We start from the raw sequence: 24,449 nt of genomic DNA, 5'->3' as shown, positions 1-24,449 counted from the left end.
TTTGATTGTTTCATAGGCAGGTCTATGAAGTCTCTAGAAGCTGAGCTTGACTCCAAGCAGAGTTTTGCTTTGAAGTTTTTGCTGTGTAGTAATAATATAGATACATTTGATATTTTAAGCAGAATGCATCATGTAGCAGCAGTAGAGATACAAGGGGTGTATGGTTTATTTCACTTCCCATAAAGATGCATATATGCAAAATCTAGCACGGGCACCTGACATTATGACCCATATGTGGATGTATCATGACTTCACAATATATTCTCACAATATACAATATATTCCTTTCCCATTTATTTTCAGCAGCAGTCTTACCTTTCAGCCTGCTGCCTCATATACTCTTTTATATTTGCTCTATGTTTTGATGAAGTACAAATGTGCTATTTATCAACAAGGCAATGATATACAGATAAGGTTAAAGCAAATGAAAATTCTATATTCTTGAAACTTGCTGCAACTCAGCAAGGATGTTAACATTCTCATTGCATTGCTGCTGAGAAAATTGATACTGAATTCAAAACACAATGAATCAAGCATTGGATTGCCAGCTATACATATTTCACAATGCTAAAAAGCAGAGAAAGGGGTGTTAAAGGGGGTGTTAGGATCCTGGATCCTAATTTCTATAATCTTTTGGGAGGGAGGAATAGAGGAAAATAAATGATGATATAGTTTGACATTTTAATACATCATGTCTATTTCAAAAGTTTAATGTATGAAGCATTGAAAACAGGCCTCAAGAATTTCTGTCACATCTTCCAAATATATATACCACAATCCAGAGGGTTTTTTAAAAAAAATCACTCATCTCTTTTCTTTTGCCTAGGCCTAAGACGCGGTGGCTCAGCGGGTTAGGACGCTGAGCTTGTCGATCAGATGGTCGGCAGTTTGGCAGGTCAAATCCCGAGTGCCGCGTAACAGAGTGAGCGCCTGTTACTCGTCCCAGCTTCTGCCAACCTAGCAGTTCGAAAGCTAGTAGAAAAATAGGGACTACACAACCCCCCTATCATTTTTGGAAGCTGCAAAAGGATACGGAGTGGGAAAGCTTCAAGATGTTGCAGATAGACAGACAGAGGACAATGGTGTTGGAGGGGATCAAGTCACAGTCTCATCGGTTGCTGCAGGAGGCCAGAAGATGACGCGTGCCGCCCTAAGAAGAGCGAGACGAGAGCAAGAGCAAGACCAGCAGAAAGCTATGGAATTTTCAAAGTGTGCTTACAGTGAAGATGTGGGAGGAGAGCGGTCTAAAGAAGTTTTGGGGGTCATGACGGAGGTGCTCCAAAATTTTTGGGGCGTTAAGATTGCTGATTAAATTTTAAGATTAGAATGTCAATGGAGTAAAATTATTATAGAGGAGAAAGAAAGTTTTTTTTTAATATTTTACATAATTTAAGATTGATGTTATTTGCTTGCTAGAAAAGTATATTAGGGTTATGGACTTAAAGTATGTGTTGAACTAAGAATGGGTATGTAAGCTCTTAATTAAGAACAAGTTGTCTTAGAGATTGCTTAAATCTTTTTTTTATATGCTCTTTTTATTTGAACTTTTATTTGAACTTAAGGATGATTTGGAACTGCGAGACACTTGGTGTGATACATGCAAGAACTATTTTTGATCATAGTTTAGTTGGTCGGAGATTATTAAGATTAACAGAGATAGGCGCTTTTGGCGTGTAACTGAGAATTTGTTTGGAAATTAGAGAAAGGTGGGAGAATGTAAATAGCGGGTGAAAGTTTTTTTTTCTTTCCTTTTTTTTGAAATTAATATGAATAAGGACTGGGATTAAGAAAACTTATTTTGAGTAAAGCTCTTTTTCTGTTTTCCTCTTTTTCTTTTCTACTTTATTTGTAATATTAATATTGTTTGTATTCATTTTATATGAGCTAGAGAGAGATAGAATTTATAGTTTATTGTTGATAACATAGGGGTGTTTATGTTTGTTTTTCGATTTTATGCCCTGTATTTAGCTCTGGGAAGTCGGGGGGGGGAGGAGGGAGTGGGGGAGAGGGATAGGGAGGGTTGGATAGGGGTGGGGGAGGGGGATTAAAGTCAAAATGTATTGTAAAACTTTTTAAATAAAAAAAGAAAAAAAAGAAAAATAGGGACTACTACGGTGGGAAGGTAACAGCGTCCCGTGCGCCTTTGGCGTCTAGTCATGCTGGCCACATGACCATGGAGACGTCCTCGGACAAGCGCTGGCTCTTCAGCTTTGAAACGGAGATGAGCACTGGCCCCTAGAGTTGGAAACGACTAGCACGCATGTGCGGGGGAACCTTTACCTTTACCTTAAGACATATTAGTAAAGTTCTGGTGTATAATCTGCCCTTTTTATGTAAGCAGAACAGTTCACTGTTGCATTTCTACACAACAATAATACCAGAACTTTCTTCAAAGGGCTTATAGCTTTCAATATTCACATAGATAGAATGAACGAGTGAGGCAATTTTTGAAGGGATCACCTGCTGTTGGTTGAGGCCTTGTCAAATCAGAATTGCTAGAGTTTTCCCAATGATGTGACTGCTAGTAGCTGTGCAGGCATCAGCATAGGCAACCTACCTAATTACAGTATGAAACTGCCAAAAAATATTAAAATATTAAACCATTCTGAAATAAATGGTTCCTTTTTTAAATGGAAATAAATGGTTCCATTGTTTCTCCTGGGGCCTCAAGAGAAACAAGTTTGATTAGAGAGATACTGTTGCCCTAATAAACCAAAATAAAGTGGAAATTCAAACCTGGACATTTCAACTTCAAAACCATGACCTTTGGTACATTTCATGATACCAAAGCAAAAAGCTTTGCATTCAGTCTTCACAGTTGTAAAAGAATTTTACAGGTCCATTTGTTTTGCATAAAATGCTATCCATTCATGAACCTAAAACAACAGAGGTCACAATTTCTATTAGCTTTGCTCATTAAAAAAAATCCATCTATAATCATCAATATCTTCTTTAAACCCAAAACTGAGTCACTCTGAAACATAATGTCATGAGTTTGCCATGAAATAAGTACTATGATAAAATTAAACTGACCTGAGATGAACTAATGGTGCTTCTGCAACTCTGAGGGATTGACTTCTTCAAGCAGGACTCTGACTAAGGGGAAAGAACTAACACTGAGAATTAATAGCATTTCGATCTAGTCTTTTAAGACAAAGGGGACCTCATGTGCTTCCGTCAGGAAAAGCCAAATGTGCATGAGCTTTCTGAAATTCTCTTCCTTTTTCCTAACAGACTAGAGAGAAAGTCAGATGCAAACAGAGTTTGTTTTGTGAAAAGCTTAATATATCGGAGGGAAATAGGAAACAATAAATTAATTTCAACAGAAGAATTTCCAAACATATTTTAATAAAGTTAGTAATGCTTTCACTAGTTGAACAAAATATTCCATTCTTGATTTTATTTTAATGAAGTAATTTTGAAGAGCAAAAGAAAACAACCATCTATTTGGGAACTGGTCAGCTGTATCAGATTTTTTTACTGTCTTTTTTCTCCTTAGATTTATAGGCCACCAAATCCAGATTGAATTACAGCAGCTAGCATGCATGCATACATACATACATACAATATATAAACAATTATTTGCATATCAAATTATTGTTTTCCATAATTTCAATTAAATCCCAAATGGTATTTTGAGCATCTGAAACATTAGCACTTTAATGTGTTTGAGCATCTTTTGCAGGGGTTAGTAAGCATAGCGTAGCATTAACTGATGTCGTCCCAGGTTCCTGAGCCTAGAAATCTTTGTGGAATATGTGGCTTGCATATTGCTTGGGTCACAGTATTGTTGACAAACTTGAAAGAAAGAAGGCGGGAAGATACCTTACAACTCAGAAACAAAAACATGGGAGCACATGCAACTCAGGAATGCTGCTGATAATTCATGGTATAAGTAAATACTGGATTTTTTACAAATTCAAAAATAAATGCACCCAGTATTTGAAAGAAGCCTATCTGTTGACCTGATTCCAATAGAAATATTGAACTAGAATAAATACATAGCAGAAAATTGATAGAATGTACAACTTGAAGCATCATGTAACAAGTGTATTAAGATATTTTGACCTTTAACTATACACACAGACATATACACACAATTAATTTTCTCTTTAGCAGAAACAATCCATCTTTATTTTAAAAAAAATGAAGATGAACTAGCATGTGAAATACACTCTTCTAAGATCGCTTTTATTTCAATACACAAGCATTTTAGCAGCAGGATTAACCTTGGCAATTTTCATAATATCTACAATTGCTTTAAGTAAATTGTCCAACTAACTATAATGCATAAAGAATTAGAAACAAATTTAATTGACCTTGGTACACCAGTTATAATGCCTACAGTTTTATAAACAAAATCCTATCAATTTTTGACAAGTGCAAAATGCAGTGAGTTTTTTTTAAAAATAACCTCATCACTTAGTCATTACATATTTTGGCTTCTTACTTTCTTTCCTCCTTTCACAAATTTTTATGACAATAAAAAGTAATCATAGACAAATACAAGTGGATTCAAAGAAATTAGTTGCTTGCCTGAATGATACCTGTTAAGAGTACAATAAATAAAAGACAGAAATTTCACACAATTCTCTGCTCTGAGTGTAATACTATCAGTGGATGCCCTCACATAGTTTGGGATTTCACACTGTTTTAGAACACTTATCAGCACTACTCTGAAACTAGACTTCTCTTGATGATTACAGGCTTCAGAATAACAACAACAACAACAGCAAGTATAGAAGTTCAAGGTATATTGGTCCTTTTTTTTTAAAGAGCTGCCACATTTTGGCACTGGCAATTGTTACATTGTAGGACTTACATTTTTGAAGAGTGGGATTCTTCTAAGATTTCTTCTTGTTTTTGTGTAAGCCACTATGGGCACTGGTTTTTTGTGTATTTTTGCTTGAAAGTCCTTGGGTCAAAGACTTCTCTATTTCAATTTTCTTCTCTTGATTATCTGCGCGTTTTGCAGCTAGTCTTGGGGACAATGATCCAACTGCACTCTGAATCTTAATAAGACAATTAAAAACAAGATATGTCGAATACTGAATGTAACGTGGGAGATCACATTTAGCCAAAGTACAAAGGTTTGTCTGTTACTGCTGAAACAAAATTTCATTGGTAGGATTTTGAAGGCGTTTATATTAAGAACAGAGATGTAGTTATCGCTCAAAATGACTGTAAATCAAATAAACTAAAATGTGAATTAGCAACAAAATCTGCACAGCAAAGCTATAGCCCTTGACACCCTGAGAGTATCCTGAGAACTTCTGCACTGGAGACAAATTCTAATCACACATGGCCAAATAAATTATTCAGCTCAAGTCAATCCTTCAGAGCTGGAATAGCTAAGCCATTCCCACAAGCCCTAAGAAACATGGCAATGGTGAAGTACTTTGCACCTACTGCTTTAGAGTTCTTTTTCACTCGCGTGTGCTATGATATTAGTAAAAAACTTTCTGGTTCAGCATATCCTGAAAATCTGTGGAGCTACATCCATACTACATCCATCCATACTTACCTCACCTGAAAAAAAATGAATTCATGAAAACATTCTGATCTCTGTGATAGCAGCACTTTTCTTATCAACTCTAGTAACATAGAGCACTCATCATCCAGGATCCTGGCCTAGTGCAAGTGCTTACACTTGGGCTGTTACATTAAACAAAATTGATGGTTGGGTAAGTATGCTTACACTGGAAGTTGATTTGGCAGTTGTACTCTTCTTTCGGTAAGTCCCATTTGGTAAAACATGAATTTTTTTCTTGCTAGTCTGGGGGGAAAAAAAGTAAAGGACAAATTGATTTTAAGGAAAATATCCGCTGCAAACATAAAAAAAAAGAGATATCAGGCCGACTAACACAGCTCTGTGCTATTGCTTGGCTGTTTCATTTAAGCTGACAAATATTTTAAGCTTACTTGTTTTGTTGGTGTTGAGGGTTTACTGCTGCCACTCTCGGGTTCTGTTTCTAAATTGGGGTCTGAATTGCCATTGCTGCTAACAGGGCTATCTTGTTCTCCACGAATTTCTTCCAGTTGTGAGGCAGGTGATGCACCATTTAGTCCATCTTCAAAAACTGTTACTTCTGTAGTGCTGCTACTGCTGTTATTCCACTTCTTCATTAACTCAAGGACATTAAATGGCCTTTGAACAATGTCTGTTTCACCCTAAACAATAACAATCCATTTAAGAGGGGGTTTTTTTTTAAGGAAAAATGAACAAAATAGATGCGCAACTACAGTACTACACTGCTCTAAATAGAAATTGTGTTTTTTAATAAGCCAATGACGAGAGTGCAAGTAAGCCAAAGAAATCAATTTTTTTCTCTTTTAAAAGAGAAAGACAGAGACAAGCATAGAAAATTAAAACAGTAGAGTACTAGTGGCTTTTTTAATAAGAACACTACCAACTTAACAGAGTACTTTTTTGATATAACTCTTTTTCATTATGACCAGAACATGCCAGAAATTGCTTATAAATAGCACAAGAATGACAGATTATGAAGCTGGCCTCTTTGGAGAAAAAGGTCTTCTTGAGAGTTCCCATCAGGAAAAAAAAATCCTGCGCCAACACCCACCATGATCCTTCAATTTAGAGTGTTCATGTTTTATTTCAGAAATGTACATCTTAGGAAAAAAGTAGTAATTAGGCCAGGATAACAAATCCATTTGACTGGCATTTAATTACAACCAAATTATTTACATATAAATTCATACAGTTATTTTCCATTTTAAAAATGTTTCCCTTCCATCATTTTAAGAGTATAATAGGGCAGCAACTTTGGTGGCATGCTGATCTCTCAGCCAAGCCTCAGATTCTGCCCTATAATTAGATATTGCATATTTGTTAAGAATACCTGAAGAAAATTATCATAAATTATTGGAAATGATCAAGGTTAGAAATAAGAACAGCAGAACTCAATCTTGATATTGCAAGTGAAACGTGCAGTATCCGCAAATATGTTTTGCCTCTTTCCTGGCAACATAAAATTTCATGAATTCTGTCAGAAAAGTACTGGGATTATTAGCAAAGCTTCACCTTTATAGTTTCAAAGCAATAATATTTCTAGAATAACTGTACCATTCCAGCCAACCTACCCTCAGCATCAGCTTTCTCATTGCAAAGTATCAAAATATTTAAATAGACAAAGAAGTATCTGAGACAATGACCGCCCTGAGTCCCTAGGGAGAAGGGCGGTATACAAATTAAATAAATAATAATAATAATATGTTGTGCTACACACAAGTGCAATCATTCGCAAGCAGCAAAGAAGCACTTTTGTCCTTATGAAAAGTATAGCTCCTTTTCTATTACTTTGTAGGGAATTGGAGCTGTGAACAGCTGAAAGACCATAGCCATTTAGAACGAAGGTACAGCTTCCTATACTCAGTTTGAATTAATGTCAAACTCACGACATCACATGACATATCACGACTTTTTCCCCACTGTCAGCAATGGGGTGGGCGTGGTTTTGGCGTGACACATCCAGCCTGAGAGCCAGCAGTTTGACATGCCTGAATTAATGTAACAGAAGTATGGAGACCAAACAATTATTTGGTGGTGGTGGTATCATGACACAATCTGCCTACCTAGTACTAGACTAGATGTGTGTTCACATGCGTGTGTATAAAGTTTTTTATTCTGATCTATGACAAAAGTAAACATTTGATTTTATTACTGCCTTTATTATAATTATCAAGGTGGTGAACACACGCACTACTTCTTCCTCCTATTTTCCCCACAACAACCATGAGGAGAGTTGAGGTGAAAAAATGTGACTGACTCAAAATCACCAATCTGGCAGGACTAGAACTCACAAACCCCTGGCTTCTAGCCTGGTACCTTAAACACTAGACATAAGGACTGGAATAATAGAGGCATGCACAAAGAAAATTCTATATGCATTTAAATAATGTATGCCTAGTACTTCTGAATTTATAGAATAATTTTCAGATATGAACTACCAGTTGTGCAGATGCAAATTTACTTCTGTAATTAACAGTAGACAAACTGATGTTTCAGACAACAAAATAACTACCTTATGTGCAAGCACATTCAGGTAATTAAGTGCACCAAATCACACCTACCAAATAAGAGGCTGAGTTGTAGCCAGGGGAAACAAGCCTATGTTTTAAAGAGCTACAAATACTTAAATAGCACATGAAATAGGATGGTTGTATTCTGACAGTTTTTAAGAAAGTGGAACCACTTAAGTTAATTGCTATATTGCTTCATTTGAACACCTGTTGCTTTTAATTTTGCTAGCATCTGGTGCTAATTGTGGGGAAAGTGGAGAATTACTAATTGGCTGCCTTTTAGATTGTTCATTTTCTTTTGTCTTTCTTTCAAGTTCTTTTCATCTAGATTTTAAGAAAGGGCACGTCAATAAGATTAAAATCATAGATTGAAACAATATGCCCCTCTATCATGTGGCACTCAGCTTACGTCAGAAAGACATTTTCCACTTTTATGACCTTCAAACACTTGCCTCTGAATGGCAATATTCCCAGACCATGTCAAGAGAAAAAAATAAAGATTTGCTGAAGAAACTTCTTCAAAAATTAAGAAAATAATAACAAAAAACCTACAGTAACAGAAAAAGAGGCTTTAATAGCACTTACTGGCTACTAAAGTTAAATATATGCCCATAAACAAGACATTGCAGAATTGATGAGCTTATAATGACTAAAACAATTTATAATGACCAGAACATACTAGAGAAAGCATACTCAGTGCTTAATAATGGTGAAAGGAAAAACCATGTTATTGAAAATAAAAATGTAGCACTCAGCCATGTTGAAAATCAACATCAAAACATAGTAAATTATACTTTCAGAAGATAGATAATAAATTTATGTCTAATGAAGTTCACAAGCACATGCCAATTATTTACCTTATTTTCTTCAAAGGCTTTTGTTAATTAATCATTGAAAGAGAGAAATAGTAAATTCCAAGGATGCAGTCATTCTGGAATCTCTCTTCCTACAATAGCTATTATTACAATTTTGTAAACATTATGTCCAAAAATAATGTTTCAACAATTTTTCTTCTAAAAATGTTAGGATGGCAAACTCTCATTTGATATTTTAGCCTTTTGATGCTGCACTATAAAGAAACTGAATTACAATCATTCAGATTATCAGATAAATTAATAGTTAATGGGTTATCTTAGCCATGATAACCTCACACAATTACTTCATAATTTGCACTGATGTCTTCTCCATTTCCATACCCCATTCAAAGTGCTGATATTCATCTTTAAAGTCTTAAATGGCTTAGGATCAATATGTACTTAGTCTGTATTTTGAGACCTTTCTCTGGATGCTCCTGCCAAGCAATGTAAAGTTAGTTATGGAAATTTTAAATTTTCTTACATTAGCTGTTGCTGTAATTTAAGAAGAAAAGCTTCTTCTCATTTCTCCTTGTTTCTATCCTTGCTTGTACACAACATTACTCCAATAAATTTTCAACCTTCCTGATTCCCCCTCACCCATCATAAATCTCTTAGCTCAACTTAGCTCAAAATATAAACTTTCCATAAGACTGGCATACACACCACAATCATTTCAACATCAGATGCACAACTTTTGGTAATTCCAAGTATTTTGCCCTTCATGTATTAAAAGAACTTCTTAGATCCATGCTCTGCTACTATGCTGGGCTTTTGAGTTTCATTAAATTTATTCTGTAGAGTTCTAAGCACTCACTGAGCTTGGTTGTTTGCCTGCAGACATTTCCTTACCCAACTAGATATCATCATCAGTGACTGACGTAAAGAGGGCACTGATGATGTTACCCAATTGGGCAAGAAAGATCTGCAAGCAAACAACCAAGTTCAGAGAGCACCAAGGATTGCATAGTTCAACCCATTCTATTCCATTCTAGGTCTATTCTAGTACTGTTGATGTTTCTTTTACATTTTATATTGCTCCGCTATTTTCATGTATTTTATAGTTTTAACTTTTGCTTATGAAAGGCCCACCAATCTTAGTAATTGTATAGCATAATCATGCAATATCTAAATTCTAACTTAGAGGAAGTTTTAAAATTAAACCTAGTTTTGCTGTATATGATTTTCTATAGAAATTGTTCTTCATATGACTATTACTGTGATTCATTTTTTCAGTATATCCCTTTCCAAAAGAAAGCAACACCAATGGATACAAGAGCCAAAAGTAGAATTGTTTATTCAGAACTCAACTGGGCTTATGTCAGCAGGACAGCTGGCATTTTCCTCTCTTTGTAAGTTTTTTAATTTTTAATTTTCCTCCCATTGTTTACAATGGAATAGAAAATTGACCGATTCCAGGATTGCCACACTTTTCCTTAATGTTATTGGCAAGTATGAATAATGGGAAAGTTGCTGTTCTTGTGGGTTCGCGACTTTCTGTAATCCCTCCACCCACACACAAACCCCACTTTCTGCTTGAGTAGCCCAAGGCAGCTGGCAGAGGAATTTAGAGCTTGGATCTCAGTTTCAGTGACAGAGTTCTTTCCATCACTGTAGAAGTTCTAAAAGACTCAGAAAAAAATAGAATTGTATAAAATCAGAGACTATTATGGATATTATGGAAATAATTATTTCTACAGCTTTTAGGAACTTTCTGCAGTTTCTAAACTTAATATACTGAAAAAAATGAATATATACTCTGCAGATTACTGATAGTAAAAAGAGATTTTATTTGCTTATGTGTGGAGGCAGAACATTTGTAGACAATTGTTTGGAGGAAGTCTCCAGTAAATTGTGCCCTTAACTGATTATTTCTGTTGTATTACGTTCGCTTATTTATGATCTAGCTACATAAAATGAAGATCTGTTACTATAAATTTTTGAAGGAGCTAAATACATTTTCCTGATTATGTCAGAGGGCTCAGTTTCTAAAAGTGCTGCCTGCCATTTAGAATCAAGGGATTAATTTTTTACAGTAGAATAATTATTTGCTATTAAATATCTGTACAGCATGAAATTATCTGGACCATTAAGAAAATCTGGTTTCACCTTTAAACTGTCCTAATTAAAATATGTTAAACGTATAGGTGTATAACATGTATATAACATGTAGGTAAGTAAATGTTCATTTGAACTTAATTGGAAAAATTAATTTTTCAAACAAAAAAATCAGAAATGTTTAAAAGAAAAATGAAATAAAGCTTACTGTGATCCACTGGCAGTCAAGCAGTTCATTTGCAGTGATTCTGTGGGCAGGATCTACTTTCAGAAGAAGCCGCAATATATTTTTAGCTATAAAAAAAGACATTCATGAACCTAATTTCTAATATTTGTAAAAGCTACGTCTCTCCATTGTATTCATGTATGTTAACCCAGCAGAGTACTATTCAGTAATTGTTTTATGAAATTTGTTCATACTTCAATGAGGATCATGTTAGTGATTTTAAAAGTTCAAAAGGTCATTTGAAAACGCTTTTATTTATCAGTGGGTTTTTAGTCATGCAGTTATCTACCTACCAGCTATATTGACTGATTGCCAGACTGACTGTTTAAAATGAAGGTCTCCTTTTTTTATAACTTCAAAAAGTTTTTCTTCTGAACTTGCCATAAAAGGTGGTTCACCAGATAATCTGGAGAGGTAACAGAAAAAATATTTTCAGTTATTAAAATATATCTCTAGTTCTCTACCAATAGCTTTATGTGTATACTGTATTTTTTTTCAATTTAGGGCAGCATTTTTTATTCAGTGGAACAGTAAATATAAAAGGAAGAATGGGAATATGATGGGCAAAGAAGCATCAAATACCAATTCCAAACTCTTAACTGTCAAGCACAGAGAAGTTATATATTGTATTACAGCTTCACCAAATATCCCTTTTTGCAGTGATTCAACTCTAGCTTAAATAGGATTCATAACCAATGAAAGTAGCCTTGAAGAAGTATGAACCAGCCATTATGAAAAATATAAGCATGGTTTGGAAAGACAGAAAAGGAGACAGTCTTGAAGGTTGACATAATGGATACTTACAAAATTACCCCTACTCTATATATGGATACAGGGAGTTAAACTGCTCATTCAAATTTAGAACATAGTAACTTGTTTCAGGAAACAGGAATTAAAATATTTCCACAAAAATATTTTTAGGATATTTGTTTATTAAGTCTGTTCAGAACTACTGGTTTCTTCTTATATTTGTATTCATGTAGGTTATGGCTTCTTTTGCTTCTCTGGATCAGTTACATGAATGATCCAGCCAGTTGGAAATCATGCTGTAAAGTGTGATGTCATACTACTGTTATCTAACCTATTTTTACTGGCATTATTATCATTAAAATTAAATGACAGATTGAGTGAAAGCAACATTTCTGAATCAGTCACATAGAGGATCCCAGTCAAGTGGGGATTATAATATATGGAAAAATTATTATTACATTATGCAGTCAATCCACGTTAACTCCATGATGTCTGTACTGTTGGAGTACAAACAAAGGTAACTGAGGTTAGAAATTAAGATGTAAATGAACAAGAAAACATTTTGAGAAGCATTACAAAAAATAATACAAAATAGATGTATTTCAATATTCCCCAATATGTTCCTATTTGCAAGTATAGTTGTTTTCCAGAATACTGTGGAAAAAAATACTGACCAGAGATATTGCTAATTTATCCCTGTAAAATTTGTAATCCATGAGGGCTTGACAAACTCAGCCCACTAGGAACTCAATAAAAAGATAATTGCCTCTTGTTTTACTAGTCGGTGTTTAAATAGAGATGGGCCATAAACTGCAGCTACATTACAATAAAATACACCATTGAGGCCCTATGCTACTACAAAAAAGTATCCATGAAACTCAACATTTCATTGTAAAATGAATATTGTATTTGAAGGATTGGATTTTCTATGGATAACAAGGTCAAGCTTAGTGTACTGTAATAGATATGCTTGTTAAGAGAAGGTATGCCATCTCTACTAATGCAATTGGTTCAGCAGCTAATACATTAATATAGATCCATTAAAAACTACTAGGCACATCAGTTAGCAATGACAACATTAAACATTCACTTAGCAAGGATAGCTAAAAAGATAATCTAACAATGATAGAATGAGCTGCTTATGAAAACTGTACAAAAATTAAAGAATATTTCATATGTCTATTAATATATCTTCTAAATAGAATAAAAGGAATGTATATTCTATTAATTCTTACCAAGTTTCATTTTTAAGTGTCAGTTAGGGGCAATATCAAGTAACATTGTTATAATATTATTGTGTTTCTACAATGCCAACTTAAAATATTTATATGTTAATTAAAGTATAATGTTATGAAGCCTGAACTGTGACTAAAATCAGGACAATTTGGTGTCTTTGTTTTACAAGGTCTGTGAATTGTACAGATTGCAGAAGCAGCATGGAATTCTTACTGTCCAATCAAATTACCCCACTCCAATGTATAATACATTCAGCTATGCTATATTGTGCAAAAATGGCATGGCAACATTAATACAATAAACTGTGATCATAAAATTGGTACTGTCTCGGTATTAAAAAGTTTCAGAACACAGCATGATCTACAAATTTTTAAAAAAGTAAAATCTGTGTGCTATGCGCAAGAACTATATTGGATAAATAGGAAGAATAATTATTTGGGAAGTATTAACTTTATTGGAAAGAAGTTTATTCTTTTTACTTGACTAATCTCTTGTCAGTTGCCAATATTGATGTTTTAAAGGGCAGCCTAATGAAATTCAACAAAGGAAAAGAACACTGTTATGTCCCATCTTGTTTCTCCATCAAAGAGAGTTCCTTATTACAATTCAGACATATTTGTAGAATTCAAATTGAATTATAAATGTAAGGACTAGAAGTTTTTTACTGTTCAAGTATACTGCATAAAATATTTCTGATTTTCTTTGATTAAAATATTAGTCTTATTTATAAATAACTGAATAATACAGTAACCCAAGATCTATAAAGTACAACTGCCTAAAAGTATTACAGATAGTATCTTGGATCCAGATTTGGTCATATTAAAAGGGGATCTATTATAATAAATGAGATTTAAATTAATCACAAACAATTTCAAAAGGTTCACATGAAGCATGACTTAGATCCAACTCTAACCTTAAATAAAAATATGTGCATTATAGTGAGTATCCATTTAAAACAAAGGCTTTCAAAGATAATATTTCTGGCAAATAAACTCCATTTTGTTAAATGTAACAAGCATAGCACAGAAATAAAAAACTGTATGCTCATAGAGAAAGAGACAGAGGGAGATAGAAACAGAGTACATATTTTCAGCTATGATCAAGAATACTTACAAGAGTTGAGGTTAATAATTTCTTTTAGAAAGAATTCAGTAGAGACAACTTAACCAATGTAAAACACCAATCAAACAATAATTGACAAATATTGTCTTCTTTAGGAAAAATATTTTTATTGTATGTAAACTACTTACAGCATATACATAATGACACCTATGCTCCAGACATCACATTGTTGGCTATAGTCATGTGCACTTATCACTTCTGGAGCTGCCAACAAAGAAAAAATATAGATATTTTCAACTACTTAAAAGAAAGCAGTATGAATGAGATACACTTCGTTCACCCATCAAAAAGTAGCAGATGTTGATATTAATAATGTAGGGTCCTAAACAATTCATGATGATATATCCTCACTTTGATCGTTTAGTTAGTCACGATTATCATAATTCCTAATTTTGTTGCTTGTCCTCTTCCTATTTGCAAATTCTGAACACTGTTCCTAAAATCTTGACTTTAAATCCTTTACAATACCACACAAATACATTTCCATTTGAAAAACAAATACATAGATTTATATATTAGTTTTAAAGTCAGAAAGGCTTCTTCCCTAGTATATAGTGTAAGGGCAGATTCTAAATAGTATGACATGCAGTGAGAAGTAAAAGGGTCAGAATAGGAGTTAGTAACCTGTTTGTGTTGAGAGGTCATGTGGGATGTTGAGTTTAAACAATGGGCATACACAAAAAAAGGAAGCCATGGTGGACATGACTAGTCTCAGAAGGAATTTTCCAAAAATGCAAATGGTCATCAAATATGCTTTCTGTCATCCAAGTGAAAATGTTGTAGGAACTAAAGGTTCTTTTACAAATTTCCTATTTGTTATTATTTTTTTAAAGCTAGGTGGAAAAGGGAGCTTCATAGCCACCATTTTATGAAATAACAGGATTGTTATTGTTAGTTATTATTGTTGTGGTGGTTGTTGTTATTATTGTTATTATGGTTTAAGTTACCCTATGGTAAGATGGAGGGCAATAATTTTACAAATAAATAAATAATTCATACAGTGCTTCAATAGATGAAGTGCTAGTGTTTATAAATACTCTATTAAAATTGAATAGAATTAGTCAGCTCATCCTTTAAATTCAACTTCAACCCTGGTATTGTACTTGCCAGCAATATTCTAAGAACTCAAAGACTATGCTTACTCATACCAATATAGAACAATGTTCCCAACTAGAAATCCCTTTGAACTGAATCAAAAATTGCAAGCAGATTTATGAAAATGGAATACAAACGTCTGTGCAAGTAAAAATCCATTGATGCAGTAAGGCATTTTGCTTCTCTCATTGCAAACTCCTGCTCTCCTCTATTTCATCTCCAACAAAAAAAGCACAAATAGACCCATGTTGTGATAATGTGATCTTGCCTACTATCATGCAAAGTCTGCTTACATTAACCTGGACACTATTCATACAAGCGGCCTCTACCAACAGTTAGTCATTTCATTCTTTCCCATGCCATATCTCCGTTCTTCTGATTCCAGGTCTCCCAAGGATGCAGAAGAATGGGAGAGGGGGAGAAGGAATAGGAAAGCCCTCTGTACCAAGCATGCTTCTGAATGTTAATATTGGAAGCAAACTTCTGTTCTCGGCAGTACCTATTAATATCATTATTTCCATTCTAGAAAGCTTACTCAGTTCTGTTTGAAGAAGCTTATATCATAATAATGTATCCAAAAGCCATAAGCATAGCAATTATTGTACATATATAAATAGCATCCAGCATATTTGTGCATATGTATTGATAGTTACAAAACTTTAATTCATTATATTATTTTAATCAGTTCAGATTTAATGGAAAATATTATATAAAGTACTGGACTTACCCATATAAATAGGAGTCCCACAGGTAGACTGGAACCTGCTTTCACTTCCTCCCGTCTTTTGAACAGCTAAACCAAAATCAGTTACCTGTAAGAAACAAAACTGTTTTCTTTCTTACATGTGTATTTATTCTTCTTAAGATTTCAAGATTCAGAGCAAAACCACTTTGTGAGAGATTTTTTAAAAAATCTCAAGTGATTTCCTATAATAATTCACATTAAGCAAAAACTCTGCATCAAGGTTTCCATAAATATTCCCAATTTTTTGTTTAGAAATTGCATTCGTACATACACAAAAGCAAGGTGGATATTCAAGAGAAATAGCCAGGAAAACCTCATGCTGCTGTGGGACTTACATTAACACATAATTATAATTTCACTATGTTTAAAGATCCAAATGCAGTATGTGATATAGAAGATACTAATATTGAGTAGAAGCCAGTGTAGAAATAAAGACATTTAGAAACTATATGAATATTTCAACTTGGGGGAAATTCATATATTTTATTCGTACACATTCTATAAACAAATAAGCAAGAAGGAAAAGGGAGGGAGGCTGGAGAATATTTTCCTTCAGGGAATCTAAGTACCCAAGGATCTTTACAGCCTATATTTCACAGACTGCTTTGAGAGGGCTGCCAAAGTATTGTCTATTCTCTGTATGTTTGATTTCAGACATAAAGGACAGAATGAGATACACGGTGTCAATCACGTGTCAGTCGTGTTCCTGTCAATCATGGTGTCTGCAGTAGATAAGCATTAGTCCATTCCATCTAGTTGATCTCAAAAAAGCTAAGCAAAGGCAAATCTAGTGAGTGCTTAGATGAGAGATCAACAGAAAATTCCATCTATAAGAGAAACTGGGAGGTCAAAAAATATCCAGGAAAAAATGATAACCAAATCTGTATTATTGTCAAGAAAATAACAAGAACATTCATGAAGTCACCAGATATCATTATGTAATGGAAACTACAGCAAAGGAACTGGTGCTTTTATTACTGCAAATGATGTCGTCAACTTTCTAGGGAAGTGTGTTCCATTTTCTTTCCAGGCATATTATATGGCAAAAAGAAATGTCAATCCATTGCTCGGTAACATCTCCCTTGAAAGGGCTATTGTCTCTTCCTGTCTCAGGGCCTGGCTGAGGTAATCTGTGGTCCCAGCTTCCCTGTACACAGAGTTTATTTCTGCATCTGTGGGAAATATTCTGCTACACTGAACTCAGGAACCATATAACCTGATAAGAAGGAGGCTGGATAATTGTGCCTACAACATATTGCACTCACCTATTGTTGGCATAAAAGAATAGGAATATGCCAAAGTGCTATGCAATAGAAGAAAAATCAACACGGAAGAACTAACATTGCCCGCATACTGTATTTTTGAAAATCTCAGCTACTTGAGTTACATTATTGTGTCTTCAGGCATTGGTGCTTTGTCTGGTGCACTGTTTCTTCTAAAACGTTTTCATCAGAACTGTCCAGGAAAACTGATGCCAAAAGAGCACAGCAAGGCTGTGCAGTCTTAAAACATAGTCAGTACTGTGTTGGAACAGGAGAAAAACAACAGTCTCCTTTAACACACAAACATGCCTCTCCTCAAACCCAAGAATGATCATACATTTCTCCCCAGAAATGCAAGCAGGAGGATATGCAGAATCAAAAGGCATGAAGAGAAGCATGAATTAGCCCTAAGAGAAACCTTGATTCATGCAGAACACTCATGGAGATAAAATACACTTGATCATAATATGTGGCTTTATTTCCCATAAAATGTACCCTAATATTAGATATCATTATAGACATTTTATTAAATTCTCCCAGTCATTTAAAGCAACTATAAAAATAGTAAGCATTTTGTAATTATATTTATTAAAGGCCAATTATTTCTTTATAAATAAATAAGTGTACGCTCTTGAGTCAGTTAATGCATTTTGGCAATAAATATTCATCTGAAGTCCATATAGTAGAAAGTTGTTGGGATGTAAAAACTATAGTTTTCAAAATTACTAAAATGTTTAAATTAATGCCAATATGCATAATTCATGCTAATCATGGATCTCCAGGCTTACATTTGCTAACAGTTTAAAATTCTATCCAAAAAGTGAACAAAAAGAATAGTTTTAAAAACATTTCTTTACATATAACTATACTGTTCTTTGTTCAATAAGAAGTTTTTCACTAGTGGCACTTGACTCCCACATTCTTGTCAATTGCTGCTATGTCAGAACCTTATTTTATGGCTTGATTATACCATTGCAGTTCAGTTTAAAAGCTACTAATAGGCATTTACTAGGAAAAATGACTTTTGATACCTGTATCTGGGGAAAAAACAAAAACAAAAAGTAGTGTATAAAGTGAAGTATTACAATTTCTTACCTTTATGTTTAATTTCATTTCATTTTGTTCATCAATGTCACTGCTTTTAACTAAAATGTTTTCCAATTTCAAATCTCTATGAACTATATCTGTCAAGATGGGGAACAAAAAGTAAAAGTGTTATTTATCAAATGCATTGAAAAATATTCTGACAGAAATATTTTAAAACCCTTTTGACTAATTTATGTGCATTTCATTTTACATTAATGCATGCAAGCAGACACTGTATTCTTTCTTTCATAAAAAAAAAAAAGAACAGTGTCCGTATGTCCCAAACCTCGATCAAACTTAGATCTATTCTTCAAATAAAATGAAAGAGAAGCCTGCATAGATTTTATTACATTAAAGAATATAACTTGTCACAGTAATATTTTAAAAGCACTAATGTATAAAATTAGTATTTTCAAATGAAAATGCTCAATTTGCTTTCTATGTTCAGAAACACAAAACATTAAAAAAAATTCAGGTGAGCATTTATTTTTTATTCAGTTCCTTCTCGCCACTACTACTGTTTTACTTCTATTCATGGCCTGAATCATTTCTGTTTCCTATCATTTGCTTAGTATTTTTTTAAAAAAATATAGCAAATCTCACAATAGTATTTTATTCCATATGCATGTGTGTCTATTTCTCTGAGCATCCTGGGGGAATAAAATGGGGCTCCATGACCCTCTCCAAAATAGTGTGAACTCTCTATACTAACACACACACACACACACACACACACACACACGCAATCTTAATGACTAAAGGGAAAATGAATGGATGACTATATGTTGACGATGAGGCTCAAATCCTCTGTACTGCATCACACAGTAAGAAAAGGACTTTATGTAATAATTCACCAGCATCCATAAGTAAAAGATTCCAATTCTATACACAGTATTTTTAATCCAAGAAGTTGGAGGAAAGCTTTGTGATAGGACCCAAGGAAGGTATGAATCCTATTGTTCTAAAAATATAAAAAATAAAACATTTCTGTATGGATCAAATAAGAATAACCATTGTCTTATCAACTGTCCATTCAAAATGGAGGTGAACAAATTAGGAGATAATTTTAGAAAGATATAATTTCTTCTCAAGGCCCTTTGCTCTCTAAAACATATCTTCTTAATTCTCTTAATGAAGATTACTGAAAGCTATACACAAATGCTCATATGGATCACTGTTTAGATTAAAAAGAATCAGAATCTATATTAACTTTTGCCCAAATTCACACTGATAAAAATGAAAACCCCAAACTTGATAAGTATGTTGTGTAATGGGTCCAAATATTTCTAGAAATAGCACCTTCATTGCCAACCTCATTGGTTTTTGTGCATCAGTTTGTAATGTCACATACAAGGAAATACAAAATTTAACAAATTTTGTTAAATGTTTTATACAACATTAAAACAAACTGGCTAAAAGACAAACACACATGTAAAAGACTCTATGTTTTATTTTTATATGTTTTCTTTGACTTTCCAATAGCAGTTCTTGTTACACTGTGGGTCTTCTCTGAACCTCCAAACCAGGAGGTGATGAAATGGAAGGATTATTTTGAAAAAGACACATCCCACTCATTTGCTTATTGAACAACTTTCTGGATTAGAACTTATGTCCACAGAAATGATAAGAAAATAATGATTATTAGAAATATTCTATGTCCTTATTACCTTTGAATAAACTGCTTATTAACTTACCTATTATACTAAAAATATAATTAGAAAAACGATTTTCAGCTAAAAGTACAATGAAAATAGGAAAATTGCAATTACTAAATATAGTATAAAATGAACATTCTTACCTTTCTTGTGAAGATAAGCAATTGCTGATGCAAGACTTTGGATTATATGCCGAGTCTCATTCTCTGTAAATTGACCTTTTCTTTGAAGAATCTCTTTAAGTTCTCCATCTTCGCATAACTCCATTACAAGATACATTCGCTGACATTAATAAAGAATATATGTGTCTCTGTCTCTGTGTACCACCACCTTAGCTTACATAGAATATTGAACTGAAGGAGTAATGTGGGAGTAACTTTAATAGATAGTTTTTTCCCAAATAATTATTCAGCATGTTCCAAAACTCTTGATGGCTGCAGATTTAACACTGAATCTTCAATATCAGTGAGGGCTTTCACCCAATACTTTGAATGATGGTGTTCTTTTGGCCCCACTGATGACTCTAGACACAGAGATACTATACTTGAAGGAACAGGGCCACAGCTTGGATGTCAGCCCAGAATCATGCTGCAGCACATGGACCTCTTGGAGACATTGGGGGAGGGGGGTGTTGCCTAGCTTCAGCTGCACCTATTGTAGCTGGATCTACAGTGACAACTGCAGTGGCTCATGCTAGCATCACCACCTGTCCAGACTACAGCAAAGCATTCTACAAAGCCTTTGAAACTTCAGTAAATGTCTTTATAGATGTTTAGGACACAGATAGACTACTGCAATGCTCTCTACATGGGGCTGCCCTTGAGGACCACTTGGAGGCTTCAACTGGTGCAGAATGCGGCCGCGCGAGTTGTGATAGGGGTTTCCCGATACTCCCATGTAACACCTCTACTCCGCGAGCTGCATTGGCTTCCGGTTGCCCTTCGAGTGAGATTCAAGGTGCTGGTGATGACCTATAAAGCCCTAAATGGCTTGGGTCCGGGTTATCTGAGGGAACACCTGCTGCCGGCATCAAGCTCCCTTCGTCCTGTGCGCTCCCACAGGGAGGGCCTTCTCAGGATGCCGCCGGTTAAGGAATGCCAGCGGGTTATTCCCAGGGGAAGAGCGTTCTCTGTGGGCGCGCCGGCCCTATGGAACCAACTCCCAATGGAACTTAGGACTGCCCCCAACCTTCATTCATTTCGCCCGGACCTGAAAACTTGGCTCTTCGAGCTGTCTGGCCCAGGCTGAGGGGTTTTAATTTTATTGGGTTTTAGTTTAAATTGGGGACTTGATCTAATTAATTTTAATCTGGTTTTAACTTTTGTATGTTTGTTTTTAACTCTCCCTGTAAACCGCCCTGAGTCCTACGGGAATAGGGCGGTATATAAATTTAATAAAATAAAAAAATAAAAAAATATGATATTATATATTATATATTTCAGGTCCTACACTGGTGTTAACCCTTATGGTTTGATTTCAGGTCATTTATAGGAATGCATCTCCTCAATGGAATTTGCAATTGTGCCAGGAGAGTCCCCTGATTGTTCCCAATTTTCAGGAAGTCAAGAAGGAAGGTGTGTTTTATGGTGGCAACGCTGGTGTTTTGAATGGCTGCCCACTTGAGGTTAGGTTAGTTCCAACACTGATCACTTTCCAAAGGAAGCTGAAGACGGAATTCTTTCGGAAGGCATCTGAATCATGATGGATAGTGTATGTTTTATGTCTAGTGTGTGTGTGTTATACTGTACTTATTGTTATGTTCATTTTATTTGTAAGCCATTGAGAATTGGATTAGATTGTGGTGAGTAACAATTTAATAAATGAAAACATAAATAGTTGACAGGGAAAAGCTGGCATATATAACAATCCCAATGGAAACAAGTAACAAACACCACAGTCTATGGGTCAAAAGGCAAGGTAGTCATAGCAGCTTTTTTTTTCTTTTACAATGGGATGGGCTTTCGGTCACCTAGCTGCAACTACCATCTCACCATTTATAACTACCACCACCCAACTGTTATCAGTGCAACCAATACAAGAATAATCAGACATTCATCCAGTCTAAATTAGCAAAAAAAAACCAAAACCCAACCAAATGCATTTCAGAATATGCAAGCTTATCTCACATCTATTCAGAAAAAAAGATATCCGGATGCTGCAAATTTGAAACAGAGAGAGGAAAAAAATATGTAGAATTAAATAATTGAGAAGAAAGTTTTGATCCCACCAACGTGATGAGGGTTGCTTAACAATGTTTTTAAGAATTTAGGAGCAAATTAATTATAACATACCTAACTGCCATCATTGTATCTTGTTTTCCGCATAATATTAACTGAACCCTGGGAATTAAAGTTATGAAATCTTACCTTTGGTGTCTCAAACACTTCTTCAAGATGTATTATATGCTCATGGTTTACTCTTTTCAAAATGCTTACTTCTCGTTCAAGAAGCTTCACAGCAGAACTCCCAGCCTTAATGTGAGAAAAGTATTATTTTTTTTACAAATAGTACTAAATTTGATTGTTTTTTGTTTGTTCTTATAATTTATTTTCATTTATTTATTTGTATCCCATCTTTACTATTTTTACAAATAATCAAGGCAATGAACAGATGCAAAATACATTTCTACCAAAAAGAACTTGACATTGGGACTATAGAAGTTATCAGACACTGCAAGAGCCTCAAACAAGAAGCAACAAAGCTAAGCTTTGTGCAGCTGAATGTTTGGTTGGGGCAACAAAATAAAAAAAAATATCACCCAAATGCCTACTTCATGCCACTTTATGTGACAAAAGGAAATAGAAAAGGATGATGAGCAGCAAAGTGGATAGACTCAGCTATACTGGTAAGAGTGCATGGTTGGAAGACCTGAAAGACTGGATTAGGGACCCATCATGATGAAGACAATATGGTTGGCAACAGTCAACAGCAACGTGACAACACATAATCAATCATTCAAGTCAACAATATTTTCTAAAGTTCCCTGATTTGCAGTATTTTTTCTCAGTCTGATTTCTAAAGCTACCACACCATTTGTCATATTTCATACAAGGGAGAGCAAGAAATCATGCACTCCAAATGTTTAAATCTTGATTTAGAAATTGTCTGACTTGGCAAAAGTCTTCTGGACAAACTAAGCAAGATAAAATTTGCCTACTGCAAAGCCTATATATAGGTCTAGGTTTTAAGGTATGAATTCTAGCATTTTCCACCTGCCATACTGAGTCAACAGATATTTTTACCATTCTTTTGATAGTCCCTTGCACTATTTGGTCTTTATTGACATAACAGTTTGCTCTGGCATGAGAACCATTGATTTTTTTTTATCACCACTCTTATTCTTTACACCATATGTGTGTAGCAAACAGACGAACATAAAAATATTTATAGCAGATATTGCTGATTATATATATATAATTATATATATATATATATATATATATATATATATATATATATATATATATATATATATATATATAAAGCCTTGACAAATACTTAACATATATACATATACATATACATATACATATACATATACATACACATACACATACACATACACATACACATACACACATATATATATATATATATATATATATATATATATATATATATATATATATACAAATATACACATACACATACACATACACATACACATATACATATATGTATGTATGTATGCATGTATGTATGTATGTATGTATTCCTTAGAAATACAATGTATTTTGTCCTGTCCATATACATTTTTTAAAGTGTGACTCTATTAGATACCTGTATAAAGATAAATGCCTGGAGTTTGTTTGTTTGTTTATGTATTTGATTTACATAGCTACCCATCTTACAAAACTGACTCTGGATAGCTTACAAATATTAAATCATAGAAAACATGCCACACATACACACACACCCAGCTTCCAAGAACAAACAAGTTGGCAAATCTAAACTGATAAGATGGATAGGTTGTTTCTATTCTTTCATTTAAGCAGGATTAAATTTAGAATAGAACAGAGCTGGAAGGACCTTGGAGGCCTTCTACTCCACCCCCTTGCTCAAGCAGAAGAACCTATACCATCTCAGACAAGTGACTGTCTAGCCTCTTTTTAAAAATCTCTAGTGATGGAGTGCCCACGATTTCTGGGGGCAAGCTATTCCACTGGTGGTCTTCGTTGTCAGGAAGTTTTTCCTTAATTCCAGGTTGCTTCTCTCTTTGATCAGTTTTCAACCATTGTTTCTTGTCCTGCCCTCTGGTGTTTTGGTGAATAACGTGACCCCCTCTTCTTTGTGGCAGCCCCTCAAATACTGAAATACTGC

General features: G+C 34.4%; 1 protein-coding gene across 8 annotated transcripts in view; it reads right to left on the bottom strand.

Moving 5' to 3' along the window:
* Positions 1-3,517: 3,517 nt before the first annotated feature.
* Positions 3,518-24,449, bottom strand: part of STK33 (serine/threonine kinase 33) — a 74,531-nt gene continuing 53,599 nt past the window's right edge. For 6 of the 8 annotated variants that reach the window (XM_083368841.1, XM_083368839.1, XM_083368838.1 and 3 more), the window contains 10 exons: positions 22,496-22,600; positions 20,273-20,411; positions 18,484-18,572; positions 16,109-16,208; positions 14,415-14,490; positions 11,472-11,584; positions 11,161-11,246; positions 5,923-6,171; positions 5,699-5,776; positions 3,518-5,012 (listed from right to left, as the gene is read on the bottom strand). In XM_083368841.1, coding sequence (XP_083224967.1) covers positions 4,845-5,012; positions 5,699-5,776; positions 5,923-6,171; positions 11,161-11,246; positions 11,472-11,584; positions 14,415-14,490; positions 16,109-16,208; positions 18,484-18,572; positions 20,273-20,411; positions 22,496-22,600 — 1,203 coding nt within the window. In that variant the 3' untranslated portion in view covers positions 3,518-4,844. The remainder of the gene's footprint in view (positions 5,013-5,698; positions 5,777-5,922; positions 6,172-11,160; positions 11,247-11,471; positions 11,585-14,414; positions 14,491-16,108; positions 16,209-18,483; positions 18,573-20,272; positions 20,412-22,495; positions 22,601-24,449) is intronic. The other 2 variants (XM_083368837.1, XM_083368842.1) reach the window with 2 other exon arrangements.

Source organism: Vipera ursinii, assembly GCF_947247035.1.
Source record: "Vipera ursinii genome assembly, chromosome: 1".
Taxonomy (NCBI): Eukaryota; Metazoa; Chordata; class Lepidosauria; order Squamata; family Viperidae; genus Vipera; species Vipera ursinii.
The sequence above is the reverse complement of the archived record's forward strand: the minus strand, read 5'-3'. Positions and strand labels throughout refer to the sequence as shown.